Source organism: Palaemon carinicauda, chromosome 18, assembly GCF_036898095.1.
Source record: "Palaemon carinicauda isolate YSFRI2023 chromosome 18, ASM3689809v2, whole genome shotgun sequence".
NCBI lineage: Eukaryota > Metazoa > Arthropoda > Malacostraca > Decapoda > Palaemonidae > Palaemon > Palaemon carinicauda.
In genome coordinates this window covers 32,734,383-32,755,546 of record NC_090742.1, presented here as the reverse complement: position 1 = coordinate 32,755,546, position 21,164 = coordinate 32,734,383, and the positions used below count along the sequence as shown (strand labels likewise).

General features: G+C 46.9%; 1 protein-coding gene and 1 pseudogene across 3 annotated transcripts in view; both read right to left on the bottom strand.

The window, feature by feature from the left end:
- The window catches only part of LOC137657753 (protein-serine O-palmitoleoyltransferase porcupine-like), a 211,150-nt gene that overhangs the window by 100,849 nt on the left and 89,137 nt on the right, over positions 1-21,164 (bottom strand). For all 3 annotated transcript variants that reach the window (XM_068392227.1, XM_068392224.1, XM_068392225.1), the window contains exon 3: positions 17,376-17,553. In XM_068392227.1, coding sequence (XP_068248328.1) covers positions 17,376-17,553 — 178 coding nt within the window. The remainder of the gene's footprint in view (positions 1-17,375; positions 17,554-21,164) is intronic.
- Positions 11,204-11,322, bottom strand: LOC137658073 (5S ribosomal RNA; annotated as a pseudogene).

The window sequence follows — 21,164 nt, the reverse complement described above, 5'->3', positions numbered from 1 at the left end:
GGCTATACACTTATCCTTAGACGCTACTGCAGGAGGAGCCTTGACACCATTAATCTCACGCATGAGGTTAATGACCTCTAAGAACGGCGACTCCACCTCGGGATCTTCAGTCTCTACTCCAGGTGAAGGTTGTGGAGGTGGCTGATCCCTCGGTCCTGTTACATCAGGAGGTGTAAGGGAAGCAACATGCTGCACAGATGACAAGCTCTCAAGTGCCCCCCCAAAGAAGTGCCTTAATCCGTTATTATTTCTTTTCACAGGTAATGACAGGAAGACCCTACACCCAGTAGGGAGACGAGTAGAGGTACAAGAATAGGATTATAGGCAAGATGAATTTGTCAAAAGAAGAGTTACTCAAGACCTGTTTTGTTGTTATAACTTCTTCCCATACACTGATGAGAGATTCAAGCCTGCCCTAGTACATTGTGATGCATAAGTAAGATTAAGAGCAAATAAAACTAGATTATTTCTATCACTGACCGTTGTTGTCCCATCATAGCGTAATTGTTTTCTTCATATATTGACACAGAGTTTTCATGGATAGTGTTTCACATACTTATCCCCAGAAACAAAAAGTGAACAAAGTGGCATAGAAAAGTTTTCAGCGGCAGCCAAACTTTTAAGTGTTGTCAATGTCCAAACCCGGCTGACTGTTCATGCACATAATGAACCACAGGGTTGTGGGGTTCTCCTTTAAGCTTGAAGTTTTTTCCGTCATAAGCATGGAACTTTCTCTGGATAATATCTATATTAAGCAGAAAGGGTCTCTCTTGATGTTAACAATTAGAAAATTTGCATCACAAACCAGATAAGGCTTTATCCTGAAAAAGGGCTCATATGGATATATCTTTTTTGTGTGTGACTGACAATGATTGAAGCTGCCAGAGTTGGTTGCTGAAAACATTTTGTGTCTAGATGCTTAGTGTAGCGGTAGTGTTGTTTGTTGAGATAGTTGGACCACCCAGGCAATATACACGGTGGCATTTATTATGTACTATAACATGTAGATGTTTGTAGCATAGCATTAGGAAGATGCTATATTATATTTGATATGCTATTTAGCCATCCCCTCTGGGTGTAACACTGAGGATTGTAAGTTTTTTCTCTTTCTCTCAGGAATGATACAAACTTTTTTTCCTTTTCACAAAATAAATATTTTTCTTGTTTTTAAGAAGATAGCATTTCATTCCTGTACCTTACACCATTGTGTCCCCTTCTCAGCCACTAATTGTCTTTTTTTTCTCAGTATCATTGTTTTTTCTTGTACTTAACTTGAAAACGGCTTACCTTTGAATAATATTATGCAATTATGCTTTTAGCTGGGTCCCCTTGCCCAGTGTAAATCAAGGGGTGGTGCCTAGTGCTCCGTTCTCTTGACCTGTTACCTACATTTTTGGATATTATGCCGTTTTACCTTTTTAGTGTAGTGAACGTTGGAGTGTGGTCGGCATTTGGACACTAGGAAGTTTGGTTGCTACCTCTGGCTACAGTCCGCAAACCACTACAGCATCGCCCTTATCCCAGGGAGGAGAAGAGGTGTCTCGGGGCACCATGTCCTTTCGACTGTGACTGGCCTTCCTGGCCCTCTTCACTTTCCTCTTCTTCCCCTTCCTCTTTCTCCTTGGGGGAGAGGAGTCAGAGTCAGAAGATGAAGACAAAGAGGAGGAGAGAGAGGAGGAGGAACTAGGGGAGGAATACCGCCCACGCTTCCTCTGCTTGTATCCCCTCCAAGGTACTAGAATGGTGGTCGAGGCAACAGCAGACGACGCTGGACAAGGATGAACAAATGTATCTTCAGCTAAAATCAAAGCAGAGGGTGCACTGAATCTTTGCTTCAAAGCCGTAGGAGATACCTGAGCCATGTCGTAGGAAGAGCCATGGTCGGAAAAACATCTTGTATCAGCAGGAGTTTCAGCAGATTTTAATTTTAACTGACTTGCGGGCAAAGCTGTAAAGGGTTTGTCAGCAGTCGTTAACGAAATCTCAGTGTTTAAAACATTACTCTCCCTTGTTTTAACAGGGAGCCCTGCAGTTATTTCACCCTTGGGAAAAGTTTGAATTCTCCCAGGAACAAATGCTTTATCAGGTACATGGTCAACAACAACAGGGGCATCAGGGAACATGGGAGTCGATAAAGTTACAAAATCAGTTACATTCATGTGTTCATCAACAATCGGATCATTCAAATGACGTAACTGAAGCTCGTCCGCCAGAGTTAAACTGCGTTTTAACAAATTCAAGTCAGACTTACCTGATGATCCGAGAGACGCCCGAAGTTATCCCATCTTACCAGGTAACGTGTCGTCATCGGTATCAGACGGTCCAACAATCTGTCGGGTGTCCCTAGAGATCGCCGAAGTAGCGGAACCGCTAAGGTCACCCGCTCCCTCGGCGAAACCCGAGAAATCCCCAACAGGCTGTGAATCCGAGCTTCCCAAAATCATACTTACACCCTCCTCAGACTCATAAAGGGTATGAGTAGACTTCGCTGTGGCAGTCTCTTGAGATGACACACTTACCACCGACCCCCCCCTTCTTCTTCTTCGAAAGAAGTGAGCTCTCCAAAGCAGAAGAAGCTTTAGGGGTCCGGCGATATTTGCGTCGATTCTCAAAAGCTTGCCACAGCAAGGGTGGTCAGGATTCACACTCACGGCAGGGAGAACCTTAAGAGCAAAGTTTTCCCCTGCATGTCGGGCAGAGCGTGTGCGGGTCTACAGGTGACGAAAGCCACTTACTGCAGCGCCCACCACGGCCTGCAGAACATTGCATCTTACGAGTAACTATCTCCTCCATAACAATCACACAATCCCTAGTACACAAGCACAAGAGAAGGCAAAGGGATACAGCATAGAGAGCGGAGTGTAGTACAACCATCTACGTTGAGCCGAAGCAAGTGAATGAGGAAAACGGGCTGGCCGGGGGGGGGGGGGGGTTTGCTATGGTATTGGTGGGGGGGGGGGCCTATGGCCGGGGGGGGGGGATGGCAGTGGGGGCCTATGGCAGTGGTGGCCTATGGCAGTGGGGGCCTACGGCAGTGGGGGGGGGAGCTACGCTCCGCCCCATACCGCCAACCAATCAGCACAACTGCCTAGTTTTCTTTCCCTTCGGCTGTTTCAGCTGCGCTGAAGCAAATTCCTATATTAAATGATTACGAGGTTTGTATATCGCGTCGGAACAATTAACGAAGTAATTAAATCTACTGACAGGTGGGAGGGGAAGCCCCACCCACTCATGTCTGAAAAACTAGCACTTTTGACCTTTAGGCGTTAAGTGCATCTTAAAGAAAATAGGTTTGTATAGTTAAGGAAAATAAAAATGACATTCAAAATTGGGATTTGTTCTTACATGAATATAGACCATCGTCCTTTAATAGAAGACTTAATTTTAGGAAGGAAGAAGTCCCTTTGAACCAAATTACTGGTTGGTTCAACCTGGTCCTACACAAGAACAAAGGTGATGACTCCTGCCAACTTGCTAGCAGTCTATACATAGGGATAAATGATAATTGCTCACAGAAGAACCTATATCCTTGCATGAGATACATTGTCCGACTGTATTTGTGGCTATTATAAGAAATGAGTTTCAATACATTCTTTCCATCCTCCCTTCATCTAGGAAGATGGGGGGCTAATTCTTAACAAATCATGCTGCATAGGAAGAGAGAGAGAGAGAGAGAGAGAGAGAGAGAGAGAGAGAGAGAGAGAGAGAGAGAGAGAGAGAGAGAGAGAGAGAGAGAGAGAGAGAGAGAGAGAGAGTGTTACAAGGAGTTACAAGGATTTTGGATGTCTCAAAGACTTTTTAGTCCATCCCCAGAGACTTCATATGCTCTTTGGTAGCGATTTAGTTTAAGCCTTTAGAGAGTTCTTATGATCTTGTCTAACTTATTCTTCAACTCCTTTACCATGTTACTGTTTACTACATCCGCTGGTAGTCTATTTCAAGTATTTGCTATTTTGTATGTAAAGAAATTGCCACATTGAGAGGTGTTGTATCTTTTCAATTCCAGTTTGTATCCATTACCTCTGGACTGATTTGTGCTAAGCATGAACAGATTGTTGCAATCTACATTTGTTATTCCTTTAAGAATTTTGAATGCCTTAGTCGTTGAGTTGGTACAGTAGATCAAATAAGTTCAAACGTTCCATTCTTTGTCTATACCTAAATTGCCTTAGTGTTGGGACTAGTTTGATGGCCCTAGCTTGTACTGCTTCCAGTCTATCTATATTCTTCTGAATACTTGGAAGCCCAGAATTGGACTCCATACTCTAGATGGGATCTTACTAGTGGTGTGTACATCTGTAGTACAGTGTCTTTGGTTCTGTATTTGAATTATCTCTTTATGTAACCTATTAGTGTTTGTGCTTTCTCTCCAGCTTTTATGCTCTGTTTGGTGAACTTCAAATCCTTGAAGGATCCTCAAGATCTTCCTCCTGGTAAACAATTTATATTTCATTACCCAGCAGTGAGTAATCTGATTGTGGGTTACTTTAACCTATGTGTATGACTTTACATTTTGAACAGTTGAGAGGCATTTGCCATTTTCTAGACCATTCTCCTAGCTTCACTAAATCGTCTCTTAGGCTTCTACTTCTGAGTTCACAGCATTTATGCCTAGTTTAGTATCATTGGCAAATTTTGCTATTCTACTGGTTAATCCTAAATCTATGTCGTTAATGTAAGAGATGATGAATGGAGGAGTATTGAATTAAAAGCGCAAGATACAGACGACTGGTGAAATCTAACCGAGGCACTTTGCGTCAATAAGCGTAGGAGATGATGATCATGATGATGATGATAATGAATGTAGAACAAAAATAGAAATGGTCCAAGGATGGATCCTTGAGGTACTTTGCTTGTAACAGCTGCCCACTCTGAAGCTCCTCCATTGATTATAACTCTCTGTTTTCTGTTTTTTAGCCAAATTTCGATCCATTCAGCTGGCTCGTCATTGCTGCCTAGTGCTCTAATTTTGACCATTCATTCTTTATGAGAAACTTTGTCAAAAGCCTTTTGAAAGTCTAAGTATATGATGTCTATTGCCCTGCTTTTGTCATAAATGTTAAACATATTATGGGAAAATTTCAAAAGATTTGTTACACATGAGAGAGAGAGAGAGAGAGAGAGAGAGAGAGAGAGAGAGAGAGAGAGAGAGATTTAGTTCATTGGATAAAAGGTTTGTTTGTTCTTCTGTCATTCCGCCTTGCGTGTGACTGACACTATCAACTGGATAATTCCTGTTGTGGGTATTTCACAGGGTTGAAAATATGGAATGCACATGTAGGAACATGACAATTGCTGTGAAGAATGTCAATAAATGGAAATAACAGTAGGCTAACTTTTACTCATGAAAACAATGAATAATACTGTACTAATATAAAATATGAAATTGATAACAATATTGAGGAAATTGTAAAATGCAAATAAATGATGTAGGAAATTTATAAAGAAAATAAACGGACAGTATATATGGATGGAGATACTTTTAGGAAATTATTTAAAGTACAGTATAGAGATACTATATGGTGTGATTTTAGATATTAGAGTGTGACAGAATTCGACTAAACACAGCTTTCAACAACTTGCATTACTTAGTGTTTAGGAGGTGGTGTGGGTGGGAGTCTGAGGAGAAGAACCAATGATGGTTGAAGAATGACATAGCTCGTTGCACTTTACAGAATGCTTTCTCCGTGATGAACACATATGCCAACATAAAAACACACTAAAATGGACCTTACATAATCGTGAATAAGGACTAGAATCCCAAGTGTTTCGGTTGGTGGCGAGCGAGATGCGAGGATCCTTGCGTCTTTGAGCTGGGGGGAGTTAGGGGGGGTTTCAGTAATGCCTCAGGTAGGGAATGTCACCATTGGCTAGAGAGTGGAGTGATTCTACATGGTAATATAAAAACAGACTAAAATAGCTCTTACACAAGCAGAAATAAAGGCTGGAATACCAAAGACTTTGTTGGTTGGCTGAAGAAAGATAGACATACTAATATCAGGAAGGGGAAAGTTTTTAGTGAAATTCTCTGAGTATGAATTGTGTGATATTCGACCATGTGCTGTACTCTTTTGTAGGATATACAAGTGATTTTAACTTCCATATTGTTTATATTTGTAAATGACATATCTGGGACGTTATTGTCTGTAGCATTGGACATCATCGTAGCAAACAGGTTAATAGGGATCTAGCTAAAGTTAGTGCATGGTACAAATTATGGGGCATGAAGTTGAACCCTAACAAAACTCAAAGTATGATTGTAAGTAGGTTGAGGATAATGGTTCCTTAACATCTGGATCTCTGCATTGATGGAGTTTCTTTGGCTTTGTGTAACTCTTTTGAAATTTTAGGTGTAATTCTTGATAGCAGGTTAGTTTTTGAGAGATGTGTTCGGTCTGTTTCTTCTTCATTTGCACAAAAATTAGCATGTTGGTGATTAATCTATTCTGAAGTATTTTGATTCTTTCATTCTGCCTTGTTTCAAGTACATTATTGTTTTTCTATCTGGTCTTCAGCTGCTGAATCTCATTTTGATTTGTTGGAAAGGAACTTGCGGTCTATAAAATTTCTTATTCTTGATCTAGATATTGATCTATGGTACCATTGTTCAGTGGTTTGTTGTACATGTTACATAAGATTTTTCAAAATTCTGACCATCCTATGCATTTGGATTTTCCCGGACAATACCCTCCTATTCGTAATACTAGGTAATAGGAGAACAGATTTGAGACAGGGAAAAGAGCATACTAGGATTAGAAATGAATGGCGAGGGTGGGCTGTGACACACTTGCAGGACCAACCAAATCAGCCGAGTCCCTTGTCAGGTAAAGAAGAATGATGAGAAAAAATCACCTTTGTTTCTTTTTGGTATCGGCTACCTCCAAAAATTGGAGAAATGCCATGAAGATAGAAATAAAAAAAAATCTCCACCATAAGGCTCAATAATATATTGTGTTTGATAAGTTTTGTTCCAGCTGTGACCAAGTTGTGAAATGATTTTCCTAATCAGGTAGCTGAATTGGTGAAAGTGCTAAAGTTTAAACTTGTAGCAAATATTTTCATATTGAACACACTGTCATAAGTTTCTTTTTATAGTTTATATATTACTGATCTATTCTAATGTTGTTAGTATTCTTGAAGTGTTTTATTTCAATTGTTCATAAGCTCTCTTGTAGTTTGCTTAATTCATTATTCCCTTTCTTCCCTGAGCTATTTTTCCCTGTTGGAGCCCTTGGGCTTATAGCATCCTGACCAGTTTTCCAACTAGGGTTGTAGCTCAGCTAGTAATAATAATGATAAATTTGGTAGTAATTTGTATTTTCCCTAGCATACAAACCTGTAGCTCTTTAACATAGCATTGTTATTTTGGCGGAGCTGAAAACTAGTTGAAACTGAAGTTAACCAGGGTTTAACTACCCAATGCTAGTTAGAGGGGGTTACGGGGGTATGTTTAGCCACCACTTCCACCAGCACTGGTGACTAACCGTCACTTTTTATTTAATTCACCAAGGGCTTAGGGGGTTGGTGCTGGCAGGCCAGTGCGATTAAAGAGCTTCAGGTTTGTATGCTAGGGAAAATACAAATTACTCCCAAATTTGTCATTTGTCCCGACGCAGGGTACAAACCTTCCGCTCTTTAACATAGCAAATGGGTGGAAGTCCTATCCAACTGGCAGGAGACTGTCCCGGGATGGCCTCTAGTTCTTGTTAGGAGGTCGGGATCGTAAACCCCCTACTGAAAAGGTGGGCAACAAACAAATCGTGATACTCACCCGCAGAAAATCTAGGTCAGCTGTGTTGAGTCCCTCGCATGCTGAGCCCCAAGAGAGGGTAGGATGAAAATGGTAACTAGCCAGTCACTCTCACATTCACCCTAGACTTACCCCGCGGGTAACCTCCATTATCGACCTTCTGCTACTTGTCCCCTATGGGAGCTGAGGTGTTAGATCATGTGATCTCCCACTACAGGACCAATTGAGAAAGTGTCTAGGCTCCTGTGGGTTATGTCCTGCAGGTAGTGGGCAGTGAACGTAGTTTGGCGTTTCCACCTGCCTGCGAGAAGCACCTGCTGTACTGAGAGGTTTTTCTTGAATGCCAGAGAGGTGCAGACCCCTCTGACGTCGTGTGCAGGGGGCGTCTATTTGGTTGAGTGTCATCCCGAGCCATGACCCTTTCAATCACCCGCCTGATCCAAGAGGAGATTGAGTTCTTTGTGACTTTCCTCTTGGTTCTACCCATGCTCACGATACAATGAATTATGGGTTGTGTGGAAAAAAAAAACTTAATGGGTTGTGTGAAAAAAAATGACAAATTCGAAGATAATTTGTATTTTTCCTAACCATACAAACCTTAGCTATTTACATTGGGTTTACCTTTTAGCGTAGCTGAAATGGCGAGCCATTAGAATTTAACGAGGGTGTATTACCCCCGCGCTAGTTAGCAGGGGGGTAGGGGAGTGGTAGCTAGCTACCCCTCCCCCCTCATACACCGGTGAACTGCTTCACTTTCACTCAGAGGTAGGACTTGTCTTGGGGGACAGGGCTGGCAGGCAAATATATGTAAATAGCTAAGGTTTGTATGGTTAGGAAAAATACAAATTATCTTCGAATTTGTCATTTGTTCCGTAACCGAAATACAAACCACGCTATTTACATTGGGTGTCTTACCCCTTAGGAAGGGTGGAAAGTCCCCAGCCATACTGGCTTTGGCTTTACCCGGGAACTCAGAATCCGAGTGAGTCGCACTCGAGAAAAGGAGTCCCTGCACCTCACAAGTTCCTTGCTCCGCAAGGAACAGTGTGGCCTACATAAGCTTGTGTGTGAAGGAAGAAGTGTGACCCGTCCTAGGCAGTTGACCTTGAGTTCCAGAAGGAACTCTGGGTTAGGACGTTCCCAATACCACCTCGTCAGGGTATGGGGGACGCGACAGTATTGACTCAATACTCGGAACACAAGGAAGCATGGTTTACCTGCAGAGGTTTGAGGTCAGCTATGCAGAGACCAGGCTGCTGTTTCCCAGTAGAGGGGATGATGAAGAAAGAAGTAAGGGCCAGACATACTTCTTTCGTTCATGCAGACTAAAACCTGATAACAATGCCCTCAACCTTCTGCTACCTGTCCAAAAAGGAGCCTGAGGTTAGACCAGCTGTTGTGTAGCCACCACAGAGCGATAGAAACGTATCGATACTCCTGTGGGTCACGTCCTGCAGGAAGCGGGCTGCGAAGGTCATTAGACGCTTCCAGACTCCAGCTTGTAGCACCTGCATCACAGAGTAGTATTACTCGAAGGCGTGGGACGTTGCGATGTATCCGACATCGTGCTGTAGGGCGACATGACGGGGGAGGGTCTGGATTCAGGTCGAGATGAATGTCCTTGAGTCCGAGCTGAAGAGGTATACTGGTGACTCTCCCCTGTGTCCTTCTTGTGCTCCCAACCCGGCTGCACGTGAGGACAAACTGCAGCTGTTCCCAAAGATAACCCCTCGATTCCTTTACTGGCAAGAAGGAGAAGGTTTTGGGTCATCTGATACAGAATGGTGACTCGAAATCTTGAAGGAACTGGACCGAAGGGCCGGGACCCCAAGATTCTGAGTCTAGCCAACAACCCAGGAGCGAACCTGAATGTTGCCTTCCCCATTCCTTAGAAAGGGCGGAGTCGTACGAGACAAAGAACATTGCTTACACACTGGCCGCGGCCAGAGTGAGCAGGAGCCCCAAGACGGAATACAATCAGAGGCCTGACGTAAAGGGTCTTGAGAAGATCTCTTAAGGGACTAAAAAGTCCGAACCATGCCCCATGTTGGAGGTCTCACTCCGACTAGGGCAGGGACGTTCGCAGCTTCACATGAGCGAGGAAAGGTCCAGCGGGAAGGAAAAAGTTTATTCCTTTCAGCCTGAAGGTCAGGGAAAGGCTGAGCGACAGGCTTCACTGCCGAGAGCGGAAAGGAGTTTCCTCCCGCCGAAAAGCAATAAGTTCGTTATTGCTGGAGAAGAGGCCTCAAGGGAAGAGGTATATCTCCCACGACACCAACCACAGAAGACTCTCCACTTCGCCTGGTAGACCCCTGCGGATGACTATCGCAAATGACGCGACCTCCGCCCCGCGACTGTAGCGGGTTGTCTCTTCTTAAGGAGGAGGCGTAGTGTCTCCAGGCGTGAAGCCGAAGCGATGCCCCGGCTCGTGAAAGATGTTGCAGTGTGGTTGTTAGAGTAGCCTGTGCCGTGGCAGAAGCTCTCCCGGGAGTTCCGTCAGGGGAAGCAGAGGGTCCGGAAACCGTTCTGTGTATAGTCCCAGTGGAGCTCTCAGGGCCATTGAAAGGTTGACAGACAACCTGGTCTTGTTGAGACCCATTCCCAACAGACAACAAAGGAGGGAAGACGCAGGCGTCGATGTTGTCCCACCATCACCGGAATGCATCTTGCCAAAGAGTCTTGGGGTCTGAGACTGGGGGGAAGAACAGCGGAAGCTTGAGGTTCCAAGCTGTCGCGAACAGGTCCCCCAGGCCAGGACTTGCTGGTTACTAAAGGTCAAAGACCCCCAGGTACACTCTATCTACGAGGCTCTGCTCAGATAGTCGGAGAGAACATTCCTCTGCCCGGAATGAGCGAGACGATAGTGGTATTGAGAGGATCTCAAATCATCTCAGTATCTCTACTGCAAGATGCGAAGGTATGAAAATGCGTCACTTGCTGGTTGGAACACGCCAGTACCATGAAGTCGTCGCGCACGGAGCGACTCGGCAGGAGCTGTAGGATCTGCAGGGGGGCCAGGCTACGGCCCCTAAGCCTGCCTGAATGATGGAGAGGTATCCTTCAGGTCCAGACCATAGGACTGAACCAGAACATGACCCCTCCCCCTTTTCTTTGACGAGTCCGAGAACAGCATAAAAAATGTGGGGAAAGGACGAGAATATCCACTCCCATCAAGAGGTTCCATAGGTCAACACCCATTGCAGGTCTAATCATTCTGCTGGTCCCATGGGGGCCAGAAAGTCCGGTTAATCGTTGCTTTGAAACCACCGGAACTTGGGCCGCCCCACAGGGAACTTATCCTGAGGCGACCATTCGGAACTTTAGACGGGTCAATGAGGAAAGAGACCTAGGAAACGTTCCAAGGTAGGGCTGAAAGCTCTGCTTGACTGAGAACAGGTACTGCGACTCTCCTCAGCCTTGCCACAGTCAACTGAAGGGAAGGCTCGGAGGAGGCGGCAACAGCATCTGGCGTCCCCAGGCGGTCACCCATGCAAGTACCGACCAGACCCGATGTTGCTTAACCTCGCTGGACGGACGAGAAGCGGGGTTTCCAACGTGGTAAGGCCGTTGACTCAATATCATGGCTAGATACTCCAGATTTTGAGGCAGAAGTAGAGAAGGCTCCTAGCAAATTACCATGATCCCTCACTCATGGTAAGGATCCGGAAGCTTGTCCCGGCGTTGAAGAAGGTCGAACCCGAGCCTACCGGAGTTGACCGGACCTCCAAAAGGTGAAGGAGGCGGAAGCCTGCTCCTGAGCGGCCATGAGGAAAGCAGGGAGAGTTCTCTGGGGAAAAACCTGCGATGCCACGGCGGGATCGCCACACCGCATCTTAAGCAGGAACACCTGTAGTCTAGGCTGAATTCCAAGAGCTTCCTGGAAGATGGATGGAATGGAAACTGAAAGTACCCGTCCTTCCGATCCAGGTCCTAAGGAGTCCTGTCGCCTCGTTACCAGTCTGCTCGATTCTGCTGTTTCACGCTGGACGAAATTTGTTCGACAAACTTGATCAGAGCTGAGAGGTCGACTACGGAATACCAGTCTCAGATGCTTTCCTACGAGATAGGATCGACTGAAGAAGCCGGTGGGTGAAGCCGTCGACGATCCTATGGAGGAACTTCTCCTAAGGCATGGATCATTCTGCCCAAACGGGCAAAACTCTTGCCGACCCCATGGCATAGAGGTTCAGTGACACCGAATTCGCTGACAGAGACGGCAGGCTTGATATCCTTGGCTGATCACGGAGATCGTGCAGGAATCGGCCTCGGGAAGCTGTTATCAGGATGAGTAACCTTAGGCATCCTCCCAGCGTGAGACCTGCAAGGGGGGGTTGCCAATCCTAGAGTTCGTGAACTCCGCCGCTCCCTCTAGGATTATGCCCCCCCGGGAGAGCCTCCCGTGCTACCTGTTCCTGACAGGAGGGGACTGCTATTGGACACCTTGTCTTAGTTGCCATAGCCGGTCCGATAACTTAGGCCGACGAGGCTGAAAGAAAGAGGCGCTGGAGGCCTGCAGGGTCTGGAAGAAAGCGCCTTGGAGGAGTATAAACGGAAGTCGACTTCCTCCGTACAACCGCTGTCTATGTCTCTGTCCTTGGGCACAAACAAGCTCTTCCCAAGGATCGAAGGGTGTCTGAGTTTGTCGACATCCACGGATGAGACACCCGAGAGGAAGCCCTCGGTCATTGCGTCCAGATGGTCCAGCATCGAGCTTGCCCGCAAGTTCGAAACTTGGCGACGAAACGCCAAGGTGCTTGAGCCCGAGAGGAGGAAAGTACCCATGATCTTCCTGTAGCTTCCTTGAACAAAACCTCGGATCGAAAACCGAGGAGGGAAAGGACCTGGTAAGCCCCTTTCACGAGATGGAGAAGAGGAAGGGGTAAACCAGTCACCCCTTGGCCGATGGAGAAATCTCGAACGGAAAGCTCCCTGGCAAAACCCTTCCAGGGAATAACGGGGAAGGGCTAACCCAGGTTCTGGAAAGAAGAATGTTGCTCAGACCTCCCTGAAGATTCTTCCTGCTCTTGCATGTGCCATGCTCTGCGTTTACGGGGTGAGGCCGTGTTCTGGAAATACGCTCCAGAAGACTCGCCAGGCTGGCCATGCTGTGAAACTCCAACGGGAATCGCGGTCGCAATCGCCCTGGCGCTCGTGCGATGGTAAATCAATGGTTTGCGCGTGGCCGAACGTGGAAGCACCCATGCGCGGGCACGCAGGAACGCAAACGAAAGTGCGCGAAGGAGCGCAGAAGGAGGGCGGGCGTGGTAGGAAGGGCAAGAGCTGGTGGTCGGCGAGCGATGACCCTTAGGCGAGCAATGGATACTGCAGGAATCAAGCCGACGTTCGAGCGATGGAACACCGTAGGTTCGCGCGACGGAACACCGTCGGTTCGCGCGCGACGGAACACCGTCGGTTCGCGCGCGACGGAACACCGTCGGTCCGCGCGACGGAACACCGTCGGTTCGCGCGACGGAACACCGTCGGTCCGCGCGACGGAACACCGTCGGTCCGCGCGACGGAACACCGTCGGTCCGCGCGACGGAACACCGTCGGTCCGCGCGACGGAGCCCCGTTGGTCCGCGCGACGGAACACCGTAGGTCCGCGCGATGGAATACTGTTGGTTCGCGCGCGGGCGAACATTGGAGCGCATGAGCGTAGGCGCGCGGGCACGTGGGCGTGCGGTCACGCGGGCACGTGGGCGTGCGGTCACGCGGGCACGTGGGCGTGCGGTCACGCGGGCACGTGGGCGTGCGGTCACGCGGGCACGTGGGCGTGTAGACGCGCAGGCACGTGGGTGCGCTGGTGAGCGCAGGCGGTCGGGAGACCGATGACGCGTAGGCGGGCGATGGCGCGTAGGCGGGCGATGGCGCGTTGACGAGCGATGGCGCGTTTTGGCGAGCGATGGCCCGTAGGCGAGTGAAGGCGCGTTGGCAAGCGATGGGGCGTCGGCAAGCGACGGCGCGTTGGCGAGCGATGGCCCGTAGGCGAGTGAATGCGCGTTGGCAAGCGATGGGGCGTCGGCAAGCGACGGCGCGTTGGCGAGCGGTGGTGCGTTAATAAAACGCTAGCGCGCAGGTTAAGAATCGCGCGGGCGCGTAGGCGATTGCCAACACGAGAGAGACTAGTGATGGTTAGCGCGCATCGCGCTAACAGAAGGCGTGCAGGTGCATCAGGAAGGTGAGCGCTGAAGCAAGCTGTTAATCAGGCGGTCCTAGCCGGTCAGAAAACCGTTGGCGCCCATTGGTGCGTGACAGAAAAGGGCGCGCAGATGTGCTCTGGCGATTGAAGAAAGCTGGCGCACAGAAGGACAGAAGTAAAGGTGAGCGCTGGTGAGCAGGAAGAAGATCTACGGCAAGACTCAGCTACCGGATATCGTGGTCCACAGCAGGCGAGCGCTAGATCGCTACTGATGGTGTCCAGGGGAACTGACACGCGTGGCAGATCGATGGCGATCGTTGACGCGTAGGAGATCGCTGACGAGCAGGCGAACGTTGACGCGTCTATGCGAGCTGGTGAACGCTGGCGAGCAGAAGGCAACGCGTGGAAACCTGTGCGTAGAAGAAAAGTCCTTGTCCAAGAACTGAACCGAAGTTCTAGATCGCGAGGGCGAACATGGGCGCGTAACAGGAACCAACAGGAACAGCAGAGATGATCATCATGAGAGCGCTGACGAACAGGAGAGCGCTGGCGAACAGGAGAGCGCTAGCGATCAGGAAAGCGCTGATGAGCAGGAGAGCGCCTGTGCGCTAACACTGACCAGGAGAGCAGGAGAGCGCCTGTGCGCTAACACTGAGCAGGAGAGAACACAGCAGAAGGGCGCGCAGGGGAACCCTGACACGCAAGGGAAGAACCCCCGTGGGAGGCAACCCTTTGCCCCGAAGGGATCGTTGTCCGGCGGGAGACTGATGTCCGTCGGAAGACCGTTGTCTGTCCGGCGGGAGACTGATGTCCGTCGGAAGACCGTTGTCTGTCCGTCGGGAGACTGATGTCCGTCGGAAGACCATTGTCCGTCGGGAAGGCCGTTGCCCGTCGGAAGACGAGGTCAGACTGCTGTCCATCTGCACCAGGGGCGGAAGATCAAGAAGAGGGAGTTGTAGGCTGCATACGGAGATTCAAAAAGGCGCCTCTTAGCACCCTTATAGGGAGATGGGAGGCCCTTACGACATAGCGGACGGTGAGCCTTATGGCGAAGGAGGGCAACAGCAACAACAGCAGAAGAGTCCTCCGAAGAGGAGTCTCTATGAGTGTACTCTCTCGCGAACGAAAGAGAAACACTTCGTAGAAGAGACGGGTCAGCCAGTGACCTAAAAGGAGCAATCCTCCGAAGAGGGGCTCCTGCAGTTGCCCAGCCCCTTGAGCGTAACTGCAGGTGCGACCGCTCAGCACCAAGAGCATAGTCGCACGAAAAAAAGGCAAGAGAAGAACCCCCAAAAAAGGGGAAAAACTCAAGCCTGGACAGGAAAAACTTCCCTCGGAAGGAAAGATACCCACCCAAGGAGGCGAGCCTCCTGTGTTCTAAAATTAACTGGAGAGCTGTCAATCGTCACGGGAGTACTTCCAGAAGAAGGAGACACGCCCCTGACGAAGATCTATAGGGGAGGCAGCAACAGCCGAATCCCCAGGCCTCAACAAGACAGCTCACTCCGTTGTCACATTACAGAAACGAACTAGATCGGTAACTGTAAAAAATAAAACAAAAATCATTAGTTAACATTCATTCCCCCGGGAAGGCTCCGAAGAGGAATCCCGAAGGAAAGGAACACAAGAATTACACAACAGGCACGTGCCCTCACAACCGCTTACACTCACGGAAGGAGAGCTGTAACCAACACAGAATTATAACAATTATAATTATGTAACTATGTAATTATGTAATTTAAAAATGAATGAACACTAAAGAAAGAACGAAAACCCCGAAAGGAATTGTTCTACAAAGCTGAAAAATCAACAAATACAATTAGATTCATAAACTAATTGAGACAAAACGTACGGCGTAGCAACCCCCCCACACGGGAAGGAAGCTACGAAGGCGTAGTAAGTAACGTAGTAAAAGGGTAAACGACCTCAAGAGAGAGAGAGAGAAAGACCTTAGTCAAACTCGATCGCGACCCATGAAATTACACCAAGGTGGCCTAACTGCCGAGGGCTCCACGGAGATATCGTACACTACACACACAAGCACAAACTCTGAATAGGAAACTTACTGATTTCTATAGCCTACTCAAATATATACATAAACATGAGAAAATTTTTACATATATATTGAGTAAAAGAAAAGTAAGTGATTAAGTAAAGACAAAACAAACAATGGCTGCCAAGCGAGGACAAAGACAGAGACGTCTGTCCATGTCCGAGCCAAAAGTGAAAGTGAAGCAATTCACCGGTGTGTGAGGGGGGGAGGGGTAGCTAGCTACCACTCCCCTACCCCCCTGCTAACTAGCGCGGGGGTAATTCACCCTCGTTAAATTCTAATGGCTCGCCATTTCAGCTACGCTAAAAGGTAAACCCAATGTAAATAGCGTGGTTTGTATTTCGGTTACGGAACAAATATAATTTTTAAATGGCTCTAATAGCCTTAATTTTTGTCATAGAGAAGTCAGGTTGGTCTCATTCTTTTGGAAAATGCCTGAAGTTTCTCGCAAAGTTATCAAAAATATGCAAAAAAAAATTAAAATAGCAGTTTTTTGCAAGTACGTCCATGGGGGAAAAGGGGTGAGTTTTGTGAAACGTACCAGTACGTCCATTGGGGGTAAAAGGGTTAATCACCCATGAAAGTACCGGTTAGTGGGGAGTACCATCACCCCCTCTGGAAGGAGAAGAATGATCACTAATTCCAAAGGAACTAAGCAACAACCTCTTTTGCCAACAACTTCTGGATTGCATCAGGCATACCTGACAGATGATGAAGATCACCATGGGCCCTAAGAAAAGAGTAAACATTCGGGCTGCAATGAAAAATTTCCTCTTGAAGGAGAGAAAATGCAAGCAAACCCAATAACGCTCCAAGAGAATGAAGGATCAGCAGTGAGATCTCTTTGGCTGCCTGACCTCTCCAATAGGGGAACTGCATACAATCTCGCCATTTTATAAGGTCCACAATGTATAAGACAGAGCTTGTATCCTAGTAGGATCAAATTTTAATTTACCATTTGCTTACCTTCTTTCTACTGTTAAGCTAAAGTAAACACAAACACACACTTATCACAGGCAAAATGAGAAGAGATGAACCAACAGTTGGAAGAGCAGCAATAAGTATGTCTGTACTGTTTTGTGACCAATGACAAAAGTGAAGTGATACAGTCGGGTGGCTCCTCCACCTACCTCCCGCTAACTGCCGCACCTACCTTGTTAAAGATTTGATGGCACTTTCAGTTCAAACTGAAGACAAACTCCTATTCAAATAACCAGGGTTTGTTAAGGGAAGGAACACACAAACAAGGACAATCCTGAGAATGTATTTAAAGATAAACCTGCTTTTTAACCAATATTAAAAAGTTTACTTTCAATTTCTAATCACTCTGGTTATTATTAATGTTATGCTGTATTACTAAGCAGAGATATCAATGAAAAGGAGAATCATGGGGAAAATAAGGTAAATTAAGTGTGAATGCTTAATGAACTTACCAATTCTTGTTGTCAAGGTGAATATAAAAGACCAAAGAAGTAAACTGCCCAGGTGCTGGACTGAATCCGAGAAGGTGGGTACAACGCAAAATTCATATAACTCAGCTGTACTGAACTGAGTTACAGTCTCATCTTCTTCTTCCCATGCATCACCCTCTTCAGGTAACTCATACAATTCCTGAAAATAAGAATTTGAACTTTAAAAGAGACGAAGTACCCCAGAATTATGTATGTGGAAAATTAGAGCATTTACTAAATGGATTAGGACTTGAAATGAGAGGTAAGTACCCAACAATTGTGTGGAAAATTAGAGGCCTTACTAAAAGTGGATTAAAACTGAGGAAAGGTGCTTTAACTAGCAATACACTATAAGTTGGGCAAATTTCAGGCTTGTGAGATTATTTAAAACCTAATTAAGAAACATCACAAATAAATAAATTTTTATTTTTCCTAACCATATAAAACTGAGACCTTCAGCAAAAACAGATAGTGCTAACCTTCACTTTACCCAATGGCCTCAGACTTGCGGGGTGGTTGATTGCAACTTAATGATCTTAAATTATCACAACGCAGCCCAATGGCGCCTGCACAAACAGCAGCACTACAAAATAACCCCTGCCTTGCATGAGTGACTGATGCAGATTAGAGGGGCATAGAGTAGAAGGCTACTCAGTTACCAGGAGTGAGTGCCTGGTCAGTTTGGCTGGTCTAGTGTCAGGCGAACATTGGGGGGTTATCACAATGCAGCCCAATAGCGCCAGAACTAAGAAAAGCACTACATATTACTGCCTGCCTTGCATAAGTAACCATTGTCGGAAGGCGCGTGACAAAGAGTAGTTAGCGACACAGTCGCCATGAATGTGTCAGTGGCATGACACAACACTCGCCCTCTGGCAGATGCTGGATACTACTATGTAACCAAAAGGCACAAAGACTCTGAAAAGCAATGGACAAATAGTCAATCAAGGATAACTTGCTCTAACCCCATCATAACTGACCCATAATCATGCTAAGCCACACAAAGCCCAACCAACCCAGAGTGCAAGAATATGCCACACTAATGCTAGCTCAACACTATGTACATATAAAAAGGCACTATTCAAAGGGGGAGAAGGTGACCACCAAGTCTCAGATCTGACCACCTGTCCTGCCATCACCAATGGGCCCAATGAGCAAGGTTAATGTGGTACCTGGAAAAGAGGGGTATTTTATCACCTATCCAGTGTGGATTTAGAAAAATGCACTCGACTGATGTGTTGATACGACTGGAATCCTCTATTTGTGAAGCCTTTACTTCCAAACAACACCATGTAACAGTCTTTTTTTACCTTGAAAAGGCATATGATACTGCATGGAGATATTGTATACTTAAAACCATTCATGAATTGGGATTAAGAGGAGAGCTATGGTGTTCTTTATCCTCCTCTTGACTTTTCCTGTGCTGATGATGAGTGTTCACACTCGGGGCAAGCTCTAATAGTTTCCTTGAGAAACGGCCTCCAGTTTATCTTCAGCAGAGTAACCATTGATCTGGATCATTGAGGATGTTGTGAAGGATTCCCAGGCTGAAGGGTTTGGATTCTGGGATCAGAGTTGCCAGAAACTAGGTCAAGCATTACTTGGCCCATCGTTGTGAGTGAGAGACATTAAGGGTGTCCCAGAGGGTTCACCGACTCACTTGGCAGAAGCCAACACGAGCAGAAGACCTGTCATCAAGGTCAGCAGACCTCTGCTGCTTGGGGTCCTGGAATGAGGCCTCCTCTCCGACTATGGGTTTGTCGGTTCGAAACTCTGTAGGAGGGGCAATGCCAACGTGGAGAAAGGTTAATTCCTTCTGGCTTGAAGGCGAGGCTCAGACTAGCGGGGCCTTTCCTTGGCAAGACCAAGAAAAGCTTTCCCCCTGAAGGTAACCGAAAAACACTCCTAATGCTGGTATAGTGGTATCAAGGGGAGGGATACCCATTCTATGATACCAACTTACAGTCCACTTAGCCTGGATTAGCCAAAGCCAAAGATCTATCCATATATTCAGACATTCTCTTTGCAGCCTGTTCTGGGAGAGACTCCCTGAGAGAGGAGAAGTTAGATAGTCTCCAGGTGTGAAGTATTAGTAAAAATACTGCTTTGTGGAAAATGTTCACATGGGGCTGTTTAGAGTCGCTGAAGGGGTTCCATCAGGATTTCCATCAGGAGTTGCATATGAGGCATGAAGAGTCTGCTGGGAAAGACGATTCTTGCTGATGGGACGAGTCTGCTGGGCAAGACGAGTCTTGTTGGAGAAACGAGTCTGATGGACTGTTCCTGATGATCAAGGCGGGGAATGGATGTATCCAATTCCCATAGGATCTTTCAGGATCTACGTCAGTAGGTGAGACGAGTCTTCTAATGAGACAAGACTACTGATGATGAGGCCTGTTCTGAAGGGCAATGGCGGAGAATGGGCGAACCCAATTCCCATGGCAGCAATCCCCCAAAGGGGAGACCAACCAGGAAAAGGAAGATTCTCTCGCGAATGGAAAAGGCAGTCACTGTTTGCTGCCGCTACCTGCGATCCTTCCAGCAAGCAGGAAGATTACTGCATAGTGACTGGTGGAGGAACTACTCCCTCGGCAGAGGAGAGGATGAATCCCTCTCTTAGCTGGAGGACAAAGAGGACTACTGTACAAACTTAGCAAGCTCACCGACAATGATGACGATGCTCCTCAGTGAAGACTGCACAGCTGGAAGGCCTCTGAAGAGATGTCTCTATGGGTGGTCTTTCTCACGAACGAGAGAGGTGATCACCTGCAGGAGAGACGCCTAGGACTTTGCTCTGCTCCCGACGGAAGAGTCGGCTTAACATGGGGTAGGAGCATAGTCTTTGGCGAAGAAACTGCAACAGCCGACAAGATGTAGCTGTCAACAATCCTTCCCGCAGGCAGGAAGGTTGCTTGACAGAAAAGATGAAGGGAAGTTCTCCCTCGGAAGGGAGGGCAGCCCAACACCTGAGGAGGACAACTCTCCCTCAGAAGGGAAAGTAGTTCAACCTCTGGAAGCCCACCTCTGAGCAGCACTCTTTGCTTCCCATCAACAAGCCTTGTTCAAGTTGAAGGCTTGCATCAAGCGCTACCTGAGAAAACATAGCCAGTGCTAGTTACTCTAGGTTAGCCTGCTAATCAGGAACTGCCACAGGCGCAGGAGAACAGTTAAATGACGGCGCAGTAACAGCAGATTCCACAGGAATGAACGGCACTGCTTTTCTACATCGGCTGAGGAAAAACAAAAACAAATTATGCAAGAAATAAAAACTCCAGGAGCAGCATCTAATCCGCAGACGGGAAAGGTTTCCCCCGAGAAAACAGACAAAAATTAAGGACTGCTGAATCTACGGGAGTAGAGTGGCAGCGTAAAAAAGTATAATAAAATGACAAATTTGTAGATAATTTGTATTTTTCCTAACAATATAAACCTTAGCTTTTTAATTAGGGGTATTACTTTCTGCGAAGCTGAAATGATGAGCCATTAAAATTTAGCGAGGGTTAACTACCCATACTGTTAGTTAGCGGGGGTAGGAGAGGGGTAGCTTGATACCACTCCCACTCACACACCGGTGATTTAGCTAACTTTGCTTGGAGGTAGGACTTCAAGGGGGATAGGGCTGGCGGGCAAGTTTGTATAAATAGCTAAGGTTTGTACCGTTAGGAAAAATACAAATTATCTAAAAATTTGTCATTTGTTCCGTAACTGGAATACAAACCTACGCTTTTTATTTAGGGGTGACTCACCCATTAGGAAGGGTGGATGTCCCTG